The 15,615-nt window shown below is 48.7% G+C and overlaps 2 protein-coding genes across 2 annotated transcripts in view; one reads left to right on the forward strand and one right to left on the reverse strand.

The window, feature by feature from the left end:
- Positions 1–6,093, forward strand: part of WDR82 (WD repeat domain 82) — an 18,872-nt gene extending 12,779 nt beyond the window's left edge. The window contains exons 4-9 of the mRNA XM_008572564.1: positions 2,037–2,136; positions 2,735–2,851; positions 3,093–3,248; positions 3,676–3,745; positions 4,308–4,450; positions 5,538–6,093. Coding sequence (XP_008570786.1) covers positions 2,037–2,136; positions 2,735–2,851; positions 3,093–3,248; positions 3,676–3,745; positions 4,308–4,450; positions 5,538–5,567 — 616 coding nt within the window. The 3' untranslated portion in view covers positions 5,568–6,093. The remainder of the gene's footprint in view (positions 1–2,036; positions 2,137–2,734; positions 2,852–3,092; positions 3,249–3,675; positions 3,746–4,307; positions 4,451–5,537) is intronic.
- A 4,333-nt stretch (positions 6,094–10,426) lies between these two features.
- PPM1M (protein phosphatase, Mg2+/Mn2+ dependent, 1M) lies at positions 10,427–15,222 on the reverse strand. Its single transcript, XM_008572565.1, has 10 exons — positions 14,974–15,222; positions 14,173–14,296; positions 13,763–14,017; positions 13,207–13,319; positions 12,750–12,834; positions 12,525–12,643; positions 12,281–12,344; positions 11,924–12,031; positions 11,660–11,808; positions 10,427–11,326 (listed from the first exon to the last, which is right to left on the reverse strand). The coding sequence occupies exons 1-10, from the start codon at positions 15,195–15,197 to the stop codon at positions 11,182–11,184; spliced, it is 1,386 nt and encodes a 461-aa protein (XP_008570787.1). The 5' UTR covers positions 15,198–15,222; the 3' UTR covers positions 10,427–11,181.
- Positions 15,223–15,615: the final 393 nt, after the last annotated feature.

Genomic DNA, 15,615 nt, shown 5'->3' on the forward strand with positions numbered 1-15,615 from the left:
ACATACAGACCGGTTCCCGCTCACTGGCTGAGCGAGGCGCGGGGGCAACACCGAGGGTCGTGATCCCGTTGCCGGTCCCGGTCCGGTACGGGGGCGACACTGAGGGTTGCGATCCGTTGCCGGACACAGAAAAAAGACAAAAAAAAAAAAAAAAAGAGTTCGGATCCCTATATAGGGATGGCCAGTTAGCTCACTTGGGAGAGCGTGGTGCTGACAACAACAAGTCAAGGGTTAATATCCCCTTACTGGTCATCTTTAAAAAAAAAAATAATAATAAATAAAATTTTAAGTTGAGTTCTTTTGGAAGAAATGTTTTTAATTGAGTGACTCTTGATGATATACCATAAAAGGTGGCCTGTATCAGGAATGTGGTTGCGATTAGTACAGGCCTGTGGTTCTGTTAAGTGTGGTGCCCAGATCAGCAGCCTCATCATCACCTGGGAACTTGATAGAAATTAGATTCTCTAGGGGATAGCCAGTTGGCTCAGTTGGTTAGAACACTGTGTTGATAACATCAGGGTTAAGAGTTTGGATCCCTGTACTGGTCAGCCACGAAAAAAATTAATAAAAGAAAGAAATCAGATTCTCACACCTCTACCCAGATATGCTGGATTAGAAGCTCTGGTAATGGATCCCAGCAATCTGTTTAACCCACCCTCCAGGTGATGATGATACCGCTCAGGTTTGAAACATTGGTATAGTCCACCAACATCTTAAGGAATCATGCTTTTTTTTTTTTCATTGAAATATAGTCACATACCATAAATTGTCGCTTTTATAAAGCATAATTCAGTGATTTTTAGTATATTCAGAGTTGGGAAATCATCACCACTAATTCCAGAATATTTTCATCATCCCAAAGAGCAGTCCTGTACCCATTAGCAGTCACTCCTCCAGCCCCTGTCAACCACTAATCTACATTCTGTCTCTATGGATTTGCCTATTCTAGACATTTTGTATAAATGGAATCAGATAATATGTGTCCTTTAGTGTCTGGCTTCTTTGATTTAGCATATTTCTAAGGTTCATCTATTGTCACATGAATCAGTACTTCCTTTTCGTTGCCAAATAATATTTCATTGTATGGCTGTACCACATTTTGTTTATCCATTCATTAGTTAACAGACATTTGGGTTGTTTCCACTTTTGGGCTATTATAAATAATGCTACAGTGAACATATGTGTACATTTTTGTGTGGACATATGTTTCCTTTTTTTTTTTTTTTTTTTCTTTTGGTGGCTGGCTTGTACAGGGATTGAACCCTAGACCTTGGTGTTTTATCACCACCACACTAACTGAGCTAACTGGCCAGCTAGACATACATTTCCAATTCTCGTAGATATATACCTAGGAAGAGATTTTCTGGGTCATACAGTAACTCTGCTTTTTGGAAAAACTGTTTTCCAGAGCAACTACCATTTTACATTTCCATCAGGAGTTTATGAGGGTTCCAATTTTTCCATATCCTCACCAACACTTGTTATCTTTTTTTTTTTTATATATATATTATAGCTATGCTAATGGGTGTGAAGTAGAATCTCATTGTGGTTTTGATTTGTTTGGGGATCATACATTTTTATTCTATAGTTTTGCTTTTTAATTATACTAGTTGTCTTTGATTATTCCAGATATGCTTGTGTATGTGTGCTTTAATGTGTTTCTTTTTTCTTTTTTTTTTTTTTGTCTTTTGTCTTTTTTCCGTGTCCGGCAACGGATCGCAACCCTCAGTGTTGCCCCCGTACCAGACCGGGGACCGGCAACGGGATTGCAACCCTCGGTGTTGCTCCCGCGCCTCGCTCAGCCAGTGAGCGGGAACCGGTCTGTATGTGGGATCCGAACCCTCGGGCGGGAGCGCCGCCGCACTTCCCAAGTGGCGCCCTATCCAGTGCGCCACCGGGCCGGCCCTAATGTGTTTCTTAAAAATGGCAGTTTTGGTAGAACACAGGTATATATGGGTAGGCAGGGTAGTTTAGAGTTTACATCCAATTTTTGCTAATATTTTGCTTAAACTCCTGTCTATCTTGATGCATTGCAGGGTGGTAGCCTTGTCCATGTCACCTGTGGATGACACTTTCATTTCTGGGTCTCTTGATAAGACTATCCGACTCTGGGATCTCCGGTCTCCCAACTGCCAGGTAATGGTACTTCACATTACACTTTTTGAGTGTTTTTTATGGTAGGCATTATCATCAACTCTTCCTCTGAGAGAAGGGGAAAAGCAGTGGTTCTATTCTGGGATCCCAGAGTCTTTTTAAACTTTGGGAAAAACCTGCTCTACTGGTAGGTAGCTGGTAAGCAAATACCCCAGTCTAGTGCAGATTGCATTGTACTTTATGGCTTATTGTTTTAAAAACAGTTTTCTTAGAGCATTTGAGCTACAGCCTGAAGGGATTTGTTTTTTATTTGAACTTTGTGTGTATAATATTGTGCAGTTAGGGTTGAAGAGAAATTTGTTGTGTGGGGTTGGCCAGTTTGCTCAGTTGATTAGAGCATGGTGTTGATAATACCAAGATCCAGTGTTCGATCGCTGTACCAGCAATGCACCAAAAGAAAAGAAATTCTTTGTATGGAGGCTTAAAAGCTTTATTTTAGTTAGTTTTGTGTTTGCGTTTTCTGTTCTGTAGGTAGGCTGGTATGTGTTCATATCCTTTTCCTAGTTTCCACTGGGAAAGTGAATTATATAGTGGTAAGGTCCCAGATTCATTAACTTTTTGTCTTATTCTTGTCTCTTAGGGTCTCATGCATCTACAGGGCAAACCAGTTTGTTCTTTTGATCCAGAAGGGTTAATTTTCGCTGCAGGTGTCAACTCTGAAATGGTCAAACTTTATGACCTTCGTTCTTTTGATAAGGTAAATCTTTGAATCTTTGAGCCATCTTGATATTATGGAAATTTAAGAGTGAGGTGGACATTTAAGAGCCTTTTCTATGGTAGAGGAGGTATTTGGTAAATATTAGAGAAGCAGAGCAGTAGTTCATCCTCCACTTTCCCTAGTCAAAATGGAATCTAAAGGGGTATAATGGGAGTTGGCTCTGGCAGAAGGAATTATTAATGTGCCTTGGGCCTGGGGCTACTATTTTTCTCTTTTGCAGGGGCCATTTGCGACCTTTAAGATGCAGTATGATCGGACTTGTGAGTGGACAGGACTTAAGTTTAGCAATGACGGAAAGCTTATCCTCATCTCCACCAATGGCAGCTTCATCCGTCTCATTGATGCATTCAAGGGAGTGGTGATGCACACATTTGGGGTGAGCTGACAGCCTTTGAGCATGGCTCTTTCCATGCTCATACTTCCTAGGCCGAGAATTGTGTTAGCTGGTTGGTGGAGGCCAGCAGTTATCCTTGACTCAGTGATCAAGGAAGGCATGGGCTTGCATCTTCTTTCTGCACATGAACTTGTTTCCTTTGGATTCTCACCAAGCGGCCCAGGTTTGGTGTTTAGATGTAAAATAATTCCTAACAATAAACAGTTTTCTTGCCCCCTTGTATATGATGTTGGGAATAGGGGGTGGGTTGTAAAGGGTGGCAGCCACATTTGGAACCTTGGCAGCATTGTGCTTGACAAGGAGAGGGTTTCATGAAAGGAAGGTGATGTGTGTGCTGGGTCAGTGTTTCTAGGCAGTTGTCTGTATTAATGGCCCTGTTACAACAAGAAACTGCTCTGTTTTGTTTTAGGGTTATGCCAACAGCAAAGCTGTCACACTGGAGGCTTCATTTACTCCAGACTCTCAGTTTATTATGATTGGTGAGCTTCCTTTATCCCCCATGGGGTTATTTCTCTGGTACTAGACATTTGTTTATTTAAATTATTAACAAACTAATTAAGATACTATCTGTTTGGTAGATGTTCTCAGATTTCTGTATAGCACATTATGCCAAGGGTGTAGCGTCTTTAACATGTCCTGACTTTGGAGTTCTTTACTGGGAACTGGCATTAACGTTGGTCTTCCCTGGACCAGCAGTAGAGTTAAACTCTATAAACACCACTTTATTAGTAATACTAACTTCCCGTTATAACCCTGCATTCAGTTATCTTAGTGGCTAGATGTTGGTAGAGTAATGATATTTAGCCCCTTTTTTAGATGAGAAAAATGAAATCAGAGGGAAAGTGGCATGCCTGTGAACTAACCAGGGTCAAGATCAATTCCCAAAGTTTTCTTCCTTCATTGTCTCTCCTCCCTCTCAGTTTCTGCTGATGGCTACATCCTGAAGCTTGGTCTCTCTCCAGACTTCAATCCATGTCTCTTTCCCAATTGTCTTTGTATTATGCCTCGAGCTGTTACATTTTCCTTGATCATTCTCTTTAGGTTCAGAGGATGGCAAGATCCATGTCTGGAATGGAGAGAGCGGTATAAAAGTAGCTGTGCTGGATGGTAAACACACAGGCCCCATTACCTGTTTGCAGTTCAACCCCAAGTTCATGACATTTGCCAGCGCATGTTCCAACATGGTATGTGAATAACGAGTGATGTCCTCCACCTAGGGGCTCTTTCCAGGTGGGGTGGTGGGTGTCTCAAGGAGCACAACAAGATGTGTTCTACATAGGTACATTACAGGAACCCAAGTTCACAGTTCTCAACTGGTGGCTTCTTTTTTTCACCTCCTATTATTATTATTTTCCCTCCTGCCTTTATTTGTTTATTTACTCCCCCCCCCCCCCCCCTTTTTTTTTTTCCCCCCCCCCTTTTTTTTTTTTTTTTCCCCCCCCCCCCCCCATCTCCTATTACGGGATCTCTGGTTGGGCTGGTCTTTCATTTTTGTTATTCTTCCCATGATCTGAGGTCACCTCTGAGCTCCTGGGAGATCACAGGCTGGTTTTTATTCTGTCCCTGGTTTTAGGCCCAAACTACGTAGGTTACACTTGACAACTTTTTTGCCCCTTAAAATACTCTAAACCAGCCTTTAGCAGCTACGACCTTCAGTTTCCCATTCCTCTTGGTTTATGTTGAATTCCCAGAATTTCTCTTGACCATAACTCACCTCTTAGAATTAACTCCAGACCCTTGTCTCTGTTAATCAAAGGATCAGCCTCCAGTTTCCTTTTGGGATCTCCTAGACCTATCTGGGTATTTGAAGATGAGGCATTTCATTACTAGCATACCCAGAGCACATTGCTCCCTCCCTTTGTTTTTAACCAAGAAAATAATGTCAGAAGAAATGCAATAAAACCATCCAGTCCAGTCCTCAGGAAGGAGAGGGCCTGGCTGAGGTCACCTGGTGGATTAGCAGTGAGGCCAGGTTACCCAGACACCCACCTCCCTGGCAGCACTCCTTTTTTCCCCTTACAACACTGAATCACTGTGAAGGAAGGTAGACCATGAGTGTTGGAGGGAAACAAAACCAACTTACTTTCACAAAGAGGAGAGAGCGTTTGTCTCCATAGATTGCCAAACTCAGTTGGTCAGGAGAGGGGCTATGTGCCATAACTCATCTACCATTGGGGTTGGGCACCTTGATGCTGTGGGATAGGGTATAAAGAACCCTCAGCAGTGAGAAGATGATTGGCTTTTTAAAGTTGACTTGTGTTCTCCTTCCAGGCCTTCTGGTTGCCCACCATTGATGACTGACCTTGATGCTACTTGGCTGTTTCTATACAGTAAGGGCAGCCAGCAGGAAAAAACTCAGAGGGGACTGAGATAATAGTGGGATTGGATCATTTGACTGGGCTGGAGAACATCCTTTCACTTGGCCTTCCCATGGATGTGCTGTACATCTGCTCAAAAGAAAAAAATTACTTTGCTGAGCTTCTTCAAAAGAACTCTTGGTGCGGCAGACTCAATAGGGACTCAGCTTTTCCAGCTGTCACTGCACCAAGCTCCTTCAGAGCAGTGGCCAGACTTATGATTAGAGTATAGTAGGGCTCTCAAGACACCTTCAATTTTGAATGTATTTGCTGCTGAGGAGCCGGTGAAGTCGTCAGTTCTGCACATCACTTCTCTCACCCCCATAAATGCATGGGAAGTCACAGTTCTGGTTTTGAGATGCTAGGGCAACTCAGTGCCCTGTGCCCTCACACTGCATGTCTTGTTACTGGGTCTCCATGTGTAATTGTGGCATTATTCCACAACCATCATGTTTTTTTGGTGCCAAACATTTACAGAAATAAGTCTTCATATATCTTGGGGTCAGAGAAAGGGACAAATACAGAAGGACCTTGCTTGCCAGGGAGCCTTGCAGTTAGTGTGTGAGGGTGGGTGGTCTGGGCAGGCTTCAGGCTCTGGGTGTTGGGTGGGAAAAGGCCCAAAAGCCTGAAAGGAAGGGAAGGTGATAGCAGGTAAGTTCCTAGGGCTGGAAGGTTTAGCAGCAGCCTGGTGCAGTCCTCCGTCATCAAGACAAACCTGCAGTTCTCCTGGGTGCCTACCAAGCTTGGTTTGTACGAAAGCAAGGTAGGAGTTTATTTTTGTACATGAGGTGCATCACGCTTTCCTGTGGGCCAGTATTGTGGAGTGAGTCTTAGTTGTTTACACTGATGCCTTTCCTGCCCACCACAAATTGTGTATATAGTCTCCAGGTGATACCACCCCTTTCTGCAGCTCCCAACCAAGAGCTGGTTCTAGGCCTGTGTTATATGTTATATTTAGCCTTTTTATATATGACTTTTGATTTCTACTGTTTGTATCTTAGCACAGTGTGCGCACCTTCATTTAAATATATCTGTGCATACATATATGCACATGTATATGTGTGTGTATGCATATCTCTCTCTCTCTCTGTCTCATCTTAGTTTCTCAGAGTTCAGCCGAAGGAGATGGAGTCCTACAGCCCTGGAGAAAGACTGCATCCTTGCTAATAGTGTTTGCCACAAGTGTTAGTGAGTCTTCCCTATTACCTTTTTCCCTTTGGGAGACTGAATGAAGCAAAGCTTCTAGTGTTTGCTGTTTCCATGGCAGCTAAGTGAGGGTCTTGGAATGACTCCCTTGTGTTCCTCAAGCTGCACTTCGGGGCCCTCTTTGCAGTATTAGCCCCCTTTTTGCCTGGTGATGCTCTGTCTGCATCTGTGTGTGACAGTCACTCTTGCATGGCTTATGTCTGGTTTGTGGCATTTGGGGAGAGGATGCTAGAACCAGATTATTTTCAGTTTGTTAGAGGCTTCTTTATCATTTACAGGTCACTCCCATGTATCTGGTATGTCTGCTTTGTTGCTACTTTTCCTTGCTTTCTCTTGGGAGAGGAAGGGGCTTTAGCCAGGCCCAGGATGAGATGAGCTACAGCTGGCTCATCTTTTCTTCCCCTGCATGGCCTTCTTAGAGCAGAGCAAGTGGCATGTTGACTAAGCTTCCAAACATATATGCAGGCAGCACTCCCTGCAGATACAAAAACTGAGGTTCTCAGCAAGGTTATGACTTGCCCAAGAATACATAGCTCCTAGAGGGTAAATCAAGCCATCACTGCTTCTATTCAGCAGCAGGACTAGGCTATGAATTGTTAGCACTTTTTTTTAAAGCAATTACTTTTTGTCATGTTTCTCAAACTGAAAAGGCAAGAGGCGTACACCTTTCCCAAAGGTAGACTGGAATCTGCAGCTGCCGTGGTACTACCCACTGTGTAGCTCTGCCTTCCCAGAGTGAAGGGAGGTTTAGAAACCAAATGATCTGAGCTGTTAGTGCCCACCCTGGCTTTTCAGGGTAGAAAAATTCATGACATGAATAACTGTTCAGAGAGAGTCGTTGGGACAGAGGGTTAACACGAAACGCTGGTGCTTTAATATATCTGCAACTAGAGCAGCCACCAAGCATGACTTGCTTGCCCAGCAGCAAGAAAATGATCTGTATTTGAGTTCATGTATCCAAAGCTGAGGCACTATGTTCTTTGAAAACATGCCACTTCATGGCCTCTATTTCTGGGCCTTGTGGCTGCAGAAGCTAGCTGACTCCTGAATTGGGAAGGAAAGGGGAGAGATGCAGTTGGAAGTGATCAGAGATGATGTGGTGGTGGGGTTAAGGCAAAATAAGGGAGAAGAGGCTGAGGGCCAGGGCTGCACAGATGTTCTCAGTGGAGCCAGATGAGGTTCCTTAAACAACTACAGATAGAACTGGGGGGGAGCGGGGGTCACTTGCCACCCTCTTAGGAGTCAGGGCCAAAGCCACTGATTTATATTTGACAGTGACAGTGCACTGGCTCAACCAACAACCAGTGGGTTATTTTTTTAAAAAGTATTCCCCATTGTAATCATAATTACTGCTTATTAAGGAAAAATTGGGAATTTAAAAAAGATAGTTTGCCACCCAAATGCTATCACTTACTCTTTTGGTGTTAAATGTTCCTCTAGACATTTCTGTGCATAGATTTTTGGTGTGTTTACATAGTTGTTATTCTACTGTATATACAATTTTATGTCCCTTTTGTACTTAACATATAAACATTTTTTCCATGTATCAGTCTTAAACAGAATTTTATGGCTGCAGCCTCTTCTGTTGTTTCTGGGCATTGTTTGCCTGGTTCCTGGAGTTGGAGGGAGGGAGGGATGGGTTGTCTCGTGTTCTCCTGGCTCACACGGGGGCTTGCTGTAAAGCTGTGTGGATGGATTGCTGGGCTCCTTGACCTTCCCCCTGGTAACTAAGGCCTGTGGGCTGGTGGGAGGAACCCCTAGACCCAGCTCTCAACATCAGGCTCTAATAAACAACTATAGGAGCAGGCAAGCCTGAGCCAACCTTGATCTTCAAATACTGTATCTGGCATATTCTTCAGGCTGCCTTGCATTCCCCCAGTTTACCTCAACCCTTGATCAGATTGGTAACCTCCAGCTGGAATAAGTTTTGTCCTGTGAGGCTGGCTTTTGGAGGGCAAGAGTAGCGGGGTCTCTTCTTTGAGGCTTTTGCGCCAGGTCTGGCAGAAGGCCTGGCCAATTGCTTGGTAACCCATTGCCTGCCTAGTGAGTTGCTAACTCCTAGAGCCTGCTACTCTAGCTCAACATCCTCAGAGCTGCAGGACCTGCTTCCTAGTTTTTGCCTGGCTCTCTGAACCAGAGAAGACAACGACCTTGGCCCTACCATTTTGCCCGTGGTCATTGGAGGTTGGCTAGGGACTGAGAGGCAACAGAAGGAACATCTTGGCTTTGTGGTAGGCCATGTATAGGCAGGCTGTCCTGACACAGACTATTCAAGGAGGAAGAGATCCTTGCAGCAGCCACTCCTGTCTCTGTTTGGCCAACTTGCAATTGAGACCCACTGTACCCACTCACTGGGGTTTCAGCTTTGTGGTGTGAGGACCAAGAACAGGCAGTAGGTTGGGTCGGATGCAAGGCAAGCAGGCTGTGGGGGCAACCTGGCTCAGCAGTTGAGGTGGGTAAAAGAGGCAGGTGCAGGATGCTGTCCATACTTTGCTCAGGGAAGAGGGGAAGGGCTGTGCCGAGGAAAGAGGAAGTAAAACTGCAGGTTGGGGGCCGGCCCCGTGGCACACTCGGGAGAGTGCAGCGCTGGGAGCACAGCGTCACTCCTGCCGTGGGTTCGGATCCTATATAGGAATGGCCAGTGCACTCACTGGCTGAGCGCGATGCGGATGACACCAAGCCAAGGGTTGCGATCCCCTTACCAGTCACGAAAAAGACAAAAAAACAAAAACAAACAAAAAAAACCTGCAGGTTGGTAGGGCAGCACTCCTGCATTTGCCAGCTGCCTATCTGGGAGTCCTAGAGATTCCCCAGCGCTTCAAGGGCCAACTAGTTTGTCAGGACCCATCTGCGGACAGTTTCAGGGCTGGAAGTCCTGGACGGTGGAATATAGCTATGTGAAATGTGGGAAATGTCTGATGTGACTTTTGTTATCTTCTGTGGAGAACATATAAGAAATGAAATCTAAAATGAGTTAATAGGCAGGAAAGGGGGTTTGAGAGCCTCAGATGCATTTATATACACATTTTACCAACAACTCTGGGGCCTATTGGATCTTTTTCCTGGCTGTAATCTTGCACTATGAGCTGCTTGGTAGAATTCACCTCAGTTGTAAACTAAAGTAGGAGTGAGTCAGACAAAGCTGAGGTCATGAAAGTGGTTTGCCTTAAAATTCAACAAATACTTCCTGAGCACCAGAGCCTTGGTAAGTTCTAGATAACAGTCTTCTGGGGAAGGTGAAGGAACTAAACTGCTTATCAGACAGTAAGCCCCAGGGCCCCAACTAACTAGTCTCCCTCTAAGTCTAGTTTTACAGTAATTTTCATTCAAAAGCAGGTTAAAAGGCTCCACAAGCCCAGAGCTCACAGGTGGTGGTAAAGACCTTTGTGTTCCCTAGGCAACAGTTCTGTCAGGGGGAGGGGGGCTGGGGGGGGTGTCTCACCCATGCTGAGAACTAGAGAAGCTACAGGGAAAACATAGTCCTGATTATATGCAGGCTTGCAAGGTGGAGCTAAAACTAATCCAGTACAAGGTAACAAGAAATAGTAAATGGTGTCCTTAATCCAAGCTGTACAGCAATTCATGACTCACAAGGGGTCTTCTGTACACAAACATTTAATAGGGAGGTTATGGGGAGCAACAAAGCAAAGGCATTGATTGTTGGGGCATCAGATTGTGGCAGGGCTGGGGATGGGGAAGCAACCAGTCAAGAGGCCAGGCTAGAGGTAGCGATTGGAGAACACTCCCTGCCCTGCCAACTCTGGAAGCTCCTCTTGCTCCTTTTTGCTCTCCCTCAACTTTAGCCCCAGGGCCTGTTCCTTCCCTCCAGTGACAGGAGAGCAGGGCAGGACCTGAGCTGGCCTCTCCTCAGGAGCAGTCTTCAAGATGGCTGTTCCAAAGGTTTCTACAAGGCACCCTGCATGGACTTTGGGGGTTGCTGAATGGACACCCTGACATTTATGGATTGGAGACCAGGATCTGAACATGGGCTGGGTGCCCTCATGGTATCTTTGGCTAATGTCCTTAGCCCAGGTGACCCTATCAGAATATTTTGGGCCATTGAGGATCCTATCTGAGGAGCCTTGCATGGGTTTCCTAAGTTGTAAAGTGCCCCTGCCAGAAGGATGTTATTGAAAAAGACAGAATCTGGTAGTCTGGGCTCTCCACAACCTTCCAGCTTTGACTGCATGGTATAAATGTTCCCCTTGAAACAGATGTGAGTTGGGGTGGAAGGCAAGAGCAGTGGGCTGTGGCTGGGAACAGGGTAGGCAGGGCCTGCTCTTGGCCACAGTGGAAGGATGCCCAGACTGTACCTGGCCTTGGAGTGGTTCTGGGATGAATTGGGTGAATATTCATTGGCCACTATTCCCTTGGCCCTGGCTGTGCAAGGGAATCACAAACACAGAGACGTCATCGTAAGACACCAGCTCTTCCCCCGTGGGACCGTCGTTCTTCCCCTGTGTGCTGTGTATCAGCATTTGGGCCAGCTCCAAGAACCTGTGAAAGACCATCCTGCAGATGTACTTTGGGGACAGCAAAGGGGCAAGTCCAGCCCTCCAGAACTCACTGTACAGGTCTGGACACTCGGGGACCCAAGCAAGCAACAATACTGGAAGGGCCACAGGTTGGACCTTGGAGTCGGGACCCAGAGATTTTTTGGAACCAGAGTCATCCTCCCTCCTCCCTGGGAAGCTTGAGACAGCCCTGATCCTGGCCACCTGGCCTGAGTTGGGCTCACTGTCAATGCTATCTTCTCAGCCATAACTACTTTTTGGTGTTGGTGCTGGTATCAACCCAGGCTCTGGCAGGTCCCCAGCAGCTATAAAGTACCTGTGTGGGTCTTCTCGGTTCCTAGGGAGGAAGCTCCGCACCAGCCATGCCACCTGCTCATTGGACAGGACATCCCAGAGCCCATCAGTTGCCATGACAACAACATCGTCCTCCTGCAGTTCCAGCTGGTCCATATCCAGCACAGTCACCTGCAAGTTAAGCCTAAGGATCCTTCAGTGCTCTCTTTCTAGCTACCACCAGCCTCATTTTCTGCCTTTCTGGGCAGATGTACATAAGCTTCAGTGGACTATATTGCCCCCTCACCTGTGGGATAGAGAGCAAGAAGGGCTTGAGCTGGATGTTTGTGTCCAGGACTCTGAGTTGATGGTCTCCCAGGCCGCGGGAGACAGCCAGTGTTCCCAGTAACCGAGCCTGAGGGCAAGAGAGGTGTGAGATGATGACAGAAAGCTCCAGCAAATGCACAAGTGCTAGGCCTTAACACTGCAGAGCATGCAGCGAGGTGGACTGTGGCCCTCAGGAGCCCTGGACTGAGGGAGAAACACCCTGGTCTCAGAGCAGACCCTAGGACATCAGTCACAGCCACTAGCAAGGGACAAAGGAGCTCCCACCTTTGCAATGGGCAACTGAAGAATTATTGGAGGCGGGGGGGCAGGCACTGACCTGCTTACCCTGTCCGTGGATCAGTGGGTACTTGAGATCCGATTTCTCCACGAGTTTGTAGCTCCTATCAGGAGCAGACCCAGCATCAACCCAGGCTGTATGCCCCCACTCATCTCCCCCCAACTTGGCTCAGCCATTATGACCTCACAGTGCCCACACTGCCCAGGACTGCACCAGGACACAGCTAGGCCTGGATCCCAGGGCTCTCCCTTCCCACCACATCCCCCAACCCCACCCCTCTCACCAGCCGCTCATGTGATGATCCCTGAACAAAACCTTCTGCCCCAAGTCATCCCCCTTCAGCCGCCGAGGGAACTCCAGTCGGGTGAACTCACCAGCTAGTAGCTCTGGGTAGACAAAAGCCTGGAATGGGGAGGCTATGCTCAGGGCAGGTACCTTCCCATGGCCTCTTGTGGCCCTGGATCCAGGAGTTGAGGCTCCACAGGCTCCCCCTGCCAAGGGCACCTACCAGTTGCTGAATCCGCTGCCGCTCTGTCTCTGGGGTGAACTCAGAGCTCAGTGGCCGTATCTCATCTTTTCGCACCAAGATGGCCCTGGATGGGGTTGAGGGGAGAGGGAAGTCTATGAGGTGGCCTTCACCCTCATCTGTGGCCACCCTCCTGCCAACCCCTCCTCCAGCCACCCGGAGCCATCTCACCCATGCTGATCCCTTGCTCAAAGCCCTCCATGACTGCCTAGGACCTGCAGGGTAAAGGATCAGGTCTTCAGCCTGGCATCCTGCCCTCCCTGACATCCACTGACCACCCTCACAACATATGTCAGGTACATACACGAACAACTCAGCCAGTCAATTCTTCCCATTTCTGTCCCTCCACTTCCAGCTGCTTTTCACTGTCCCCACTGCCTCTGGTGCCCTCCTGTCCACCCCACCCCTACCCACCCTCCAAGGGGGGCAGCTCACTCACCTGCTATCCCCAGCATTGGCCACGTACAGCTTTCCCTGCAGGGATACAGCCACCAGGGCTGTGCAGCCGCCCACCTGGCCTGAGGCCTCCAGCTCCCGCCCGATCACCTCATCCTGGGGCAAACCAAGGCCACCTTAGCTACTGCCTGTACTGTCACCATACCACTTTGTCCCCTTATCCCCACTCTACAGTTTATTTCCCATCAATAGGCCTGGCAGTCCCAGCCCAAAGTCCAGCTGTGAACCCAGGATTCCTGTGGTCAGGAAATCTAGACAAAGGAAGTGCTACTCAAAGCAGAGGAAGAGAAACCATCCCCTGAGCTAAGGACCAACAGGGTGTGCAATGAGATGATGCAGGTAAAGAACTAGCACACAGTAGGCACTGAGTAAATGGGAAGGGTTATGATGACAATGATGGCTGTTAGTAATGAACAAATCAAGTAGTCTTGTCTTCCCAGTCAGAGGATGCTGGATGATCTCCATGGTGTGCAGGATGCCCCACTCAAGTCCTTGGGGGCAAAAGCTTCCCTTCTTCCCTAGCCAAAGGCAACACTCACACATTCCTGGAAGGCACTCTCCAGAGCCCCGATCACCAAGTCTTCTGCCCTGATGCCCTTTTCCTCCACAAATTGGGGGTCACTGGGGCAGATGCAGCAGCCACTGAGGTGCATGGGGGGCTGAGTGGCCACCACGCCCTCTACCACAGCCTCCAGCTGCCGGCGTAGGCAGGAGTGCAGGGTGTTGGCAGCCAGGATGGCTGCTGCAGGACCTCCATGTCCATCAAATAGTGCCCAGTAGTGACCTGTCAGGAGCTGCACAGGAAGAGCATGGTGTCAGGCTCTTCCTGGCTTCCCCAGTTGTCCCCTGGCCCAGCCTGAACTAGTACATGGGGGAAGCAGGGCAAGAACCTCAGCCTTCACATCCGGGCCTCAGCCTGTAAGAGGGGCACAGGCAGGACTGCACTTACCTCCTCTGGGCACAGAGTCAGCCACTCTTGGTCCTCTTCAGCCCCAAACTCACATCGCCGGATGCACAGCTTCCCACAGGCAGCTTGATCCTCATTGAACTCAGATTTCTCTGCGTTGATGATCCTAAAGCCAGGAAGTGGTCAGTAACCCTTCAGGGACAAACCTACGTCCTAGAGGCACAGAGACCTGAGTTGGCCCACAGAGAGGAGAGCCCTCCCTCTAGAGTAACAGCTCCCCCATGCTGTCCCTGACACATAGCTGGACAACCATAATGTAAGCTTCCTAACTTTTCTGTGGCCTCTCAGTGAAGGTAAAAGTCAGGGCCCAGCCCCTCTGGAGCCTACCTGCTGACCCTGGGATGGGAGGTCAGGGCGGGCTGTCTGGGGAGATAGACCTAGGACTCCCTTTCCTATCCTCTGCCCCATCTCAGCCCGAACCCTTGTCCCATACAGCATAGGTCATAACCCAGGCTGAGATGTGTTGGGGGTCGGGGGTGAGTCCAGGATACTGGAACTCTACCGAGTCTCCCCACCTCATCTTGGAAACCCTTGAGGTGCAGGTCCTTCCCGACCTCTGACCTTCTCTGAGAGGTTGTAGTCCCAAATAAAAGGTTGGAGTGAGATGAGGAGGAGGATGTCAGGGGTAGAAAGATGAGCAAAAGTAGGGGTTATCCGCAGGTGGGGTGGTGGGGGTTACTCACTCAGCCTAGCCTGTTTTCTAGGTCAGCACAGACTGGATCAGGTAGGGGTCCCGGAATCGGGGGTCCCGAGATAAGGGTCGCCCGAGGTGGGGGCACTCACTCGGCATAGCCTGCGTTCCAAGGCAGCGTGCGTCCCCGCGCTGGGCTGCGCACGGGCCGAGCGTCTGGGCGGCGCGAGGCGTCGGCCGCGCCTGAGCTGGAGCCCGAGCCACGCAGAAAGCGGGGCCGCCGGTAGGGCACGGGGCTGGCGCGCGGCCCGGGCGGCCGCGGCGCGGGGAGCGGACCCCCAGGCAGGAAGCGGCGCCGAAACCAGCCGGTGGACATGGCGCTTCGGCAGGGGGCTGCCCGCGGAGGGTAAGCCCAAAGAGTTGGGCCAGACATCAGCCGCCCCTGGGAGGAAGAAGCGGGCTGGGGGCGGGGCCGGCGGGGCGGCGACGCCCCCAAACCCCAACCTCCGGCCCGGGAGTCTGTGCGCTGCTTGTGTGCTGTCGGGCTTGTCGATCCTCCTGACAACCCTAAGAAGCAACAGCTGTTATAAAACCCACTTTACAGGCAAGAAAACTGAGGCCTAAGAGAGGCGAAGTGGCCTGCCCTACGTCACACAGTAACATTTAGCAGGAGTGAATGCCCACCCACATGTGTGGCGCACTAGCCTTTGAGAAGGGAACGTCCCTCCCCTCTACCCAACGGGGCTGTGGAGGGTCATTCAGAGTAGATGCTGGGCCAGTGTCCAGGCAGAGCC

Source organism: Galeopterus variegatus, unplaced genomic scaffold (genome assembly GCF_000696425.1).
Source record: "Galeopterus variegatus unplaced genomic scaffold, G_variegatus-3.0.2 Scaffold806, whole genome shotgun sequence".
Taxonomy (NCBI): Eukaryota; Metazoa; Chordata; class Mammalia; order Dermoptera; family Cynocephalidae; genus Galeopterus; species Galeopterus variegatus.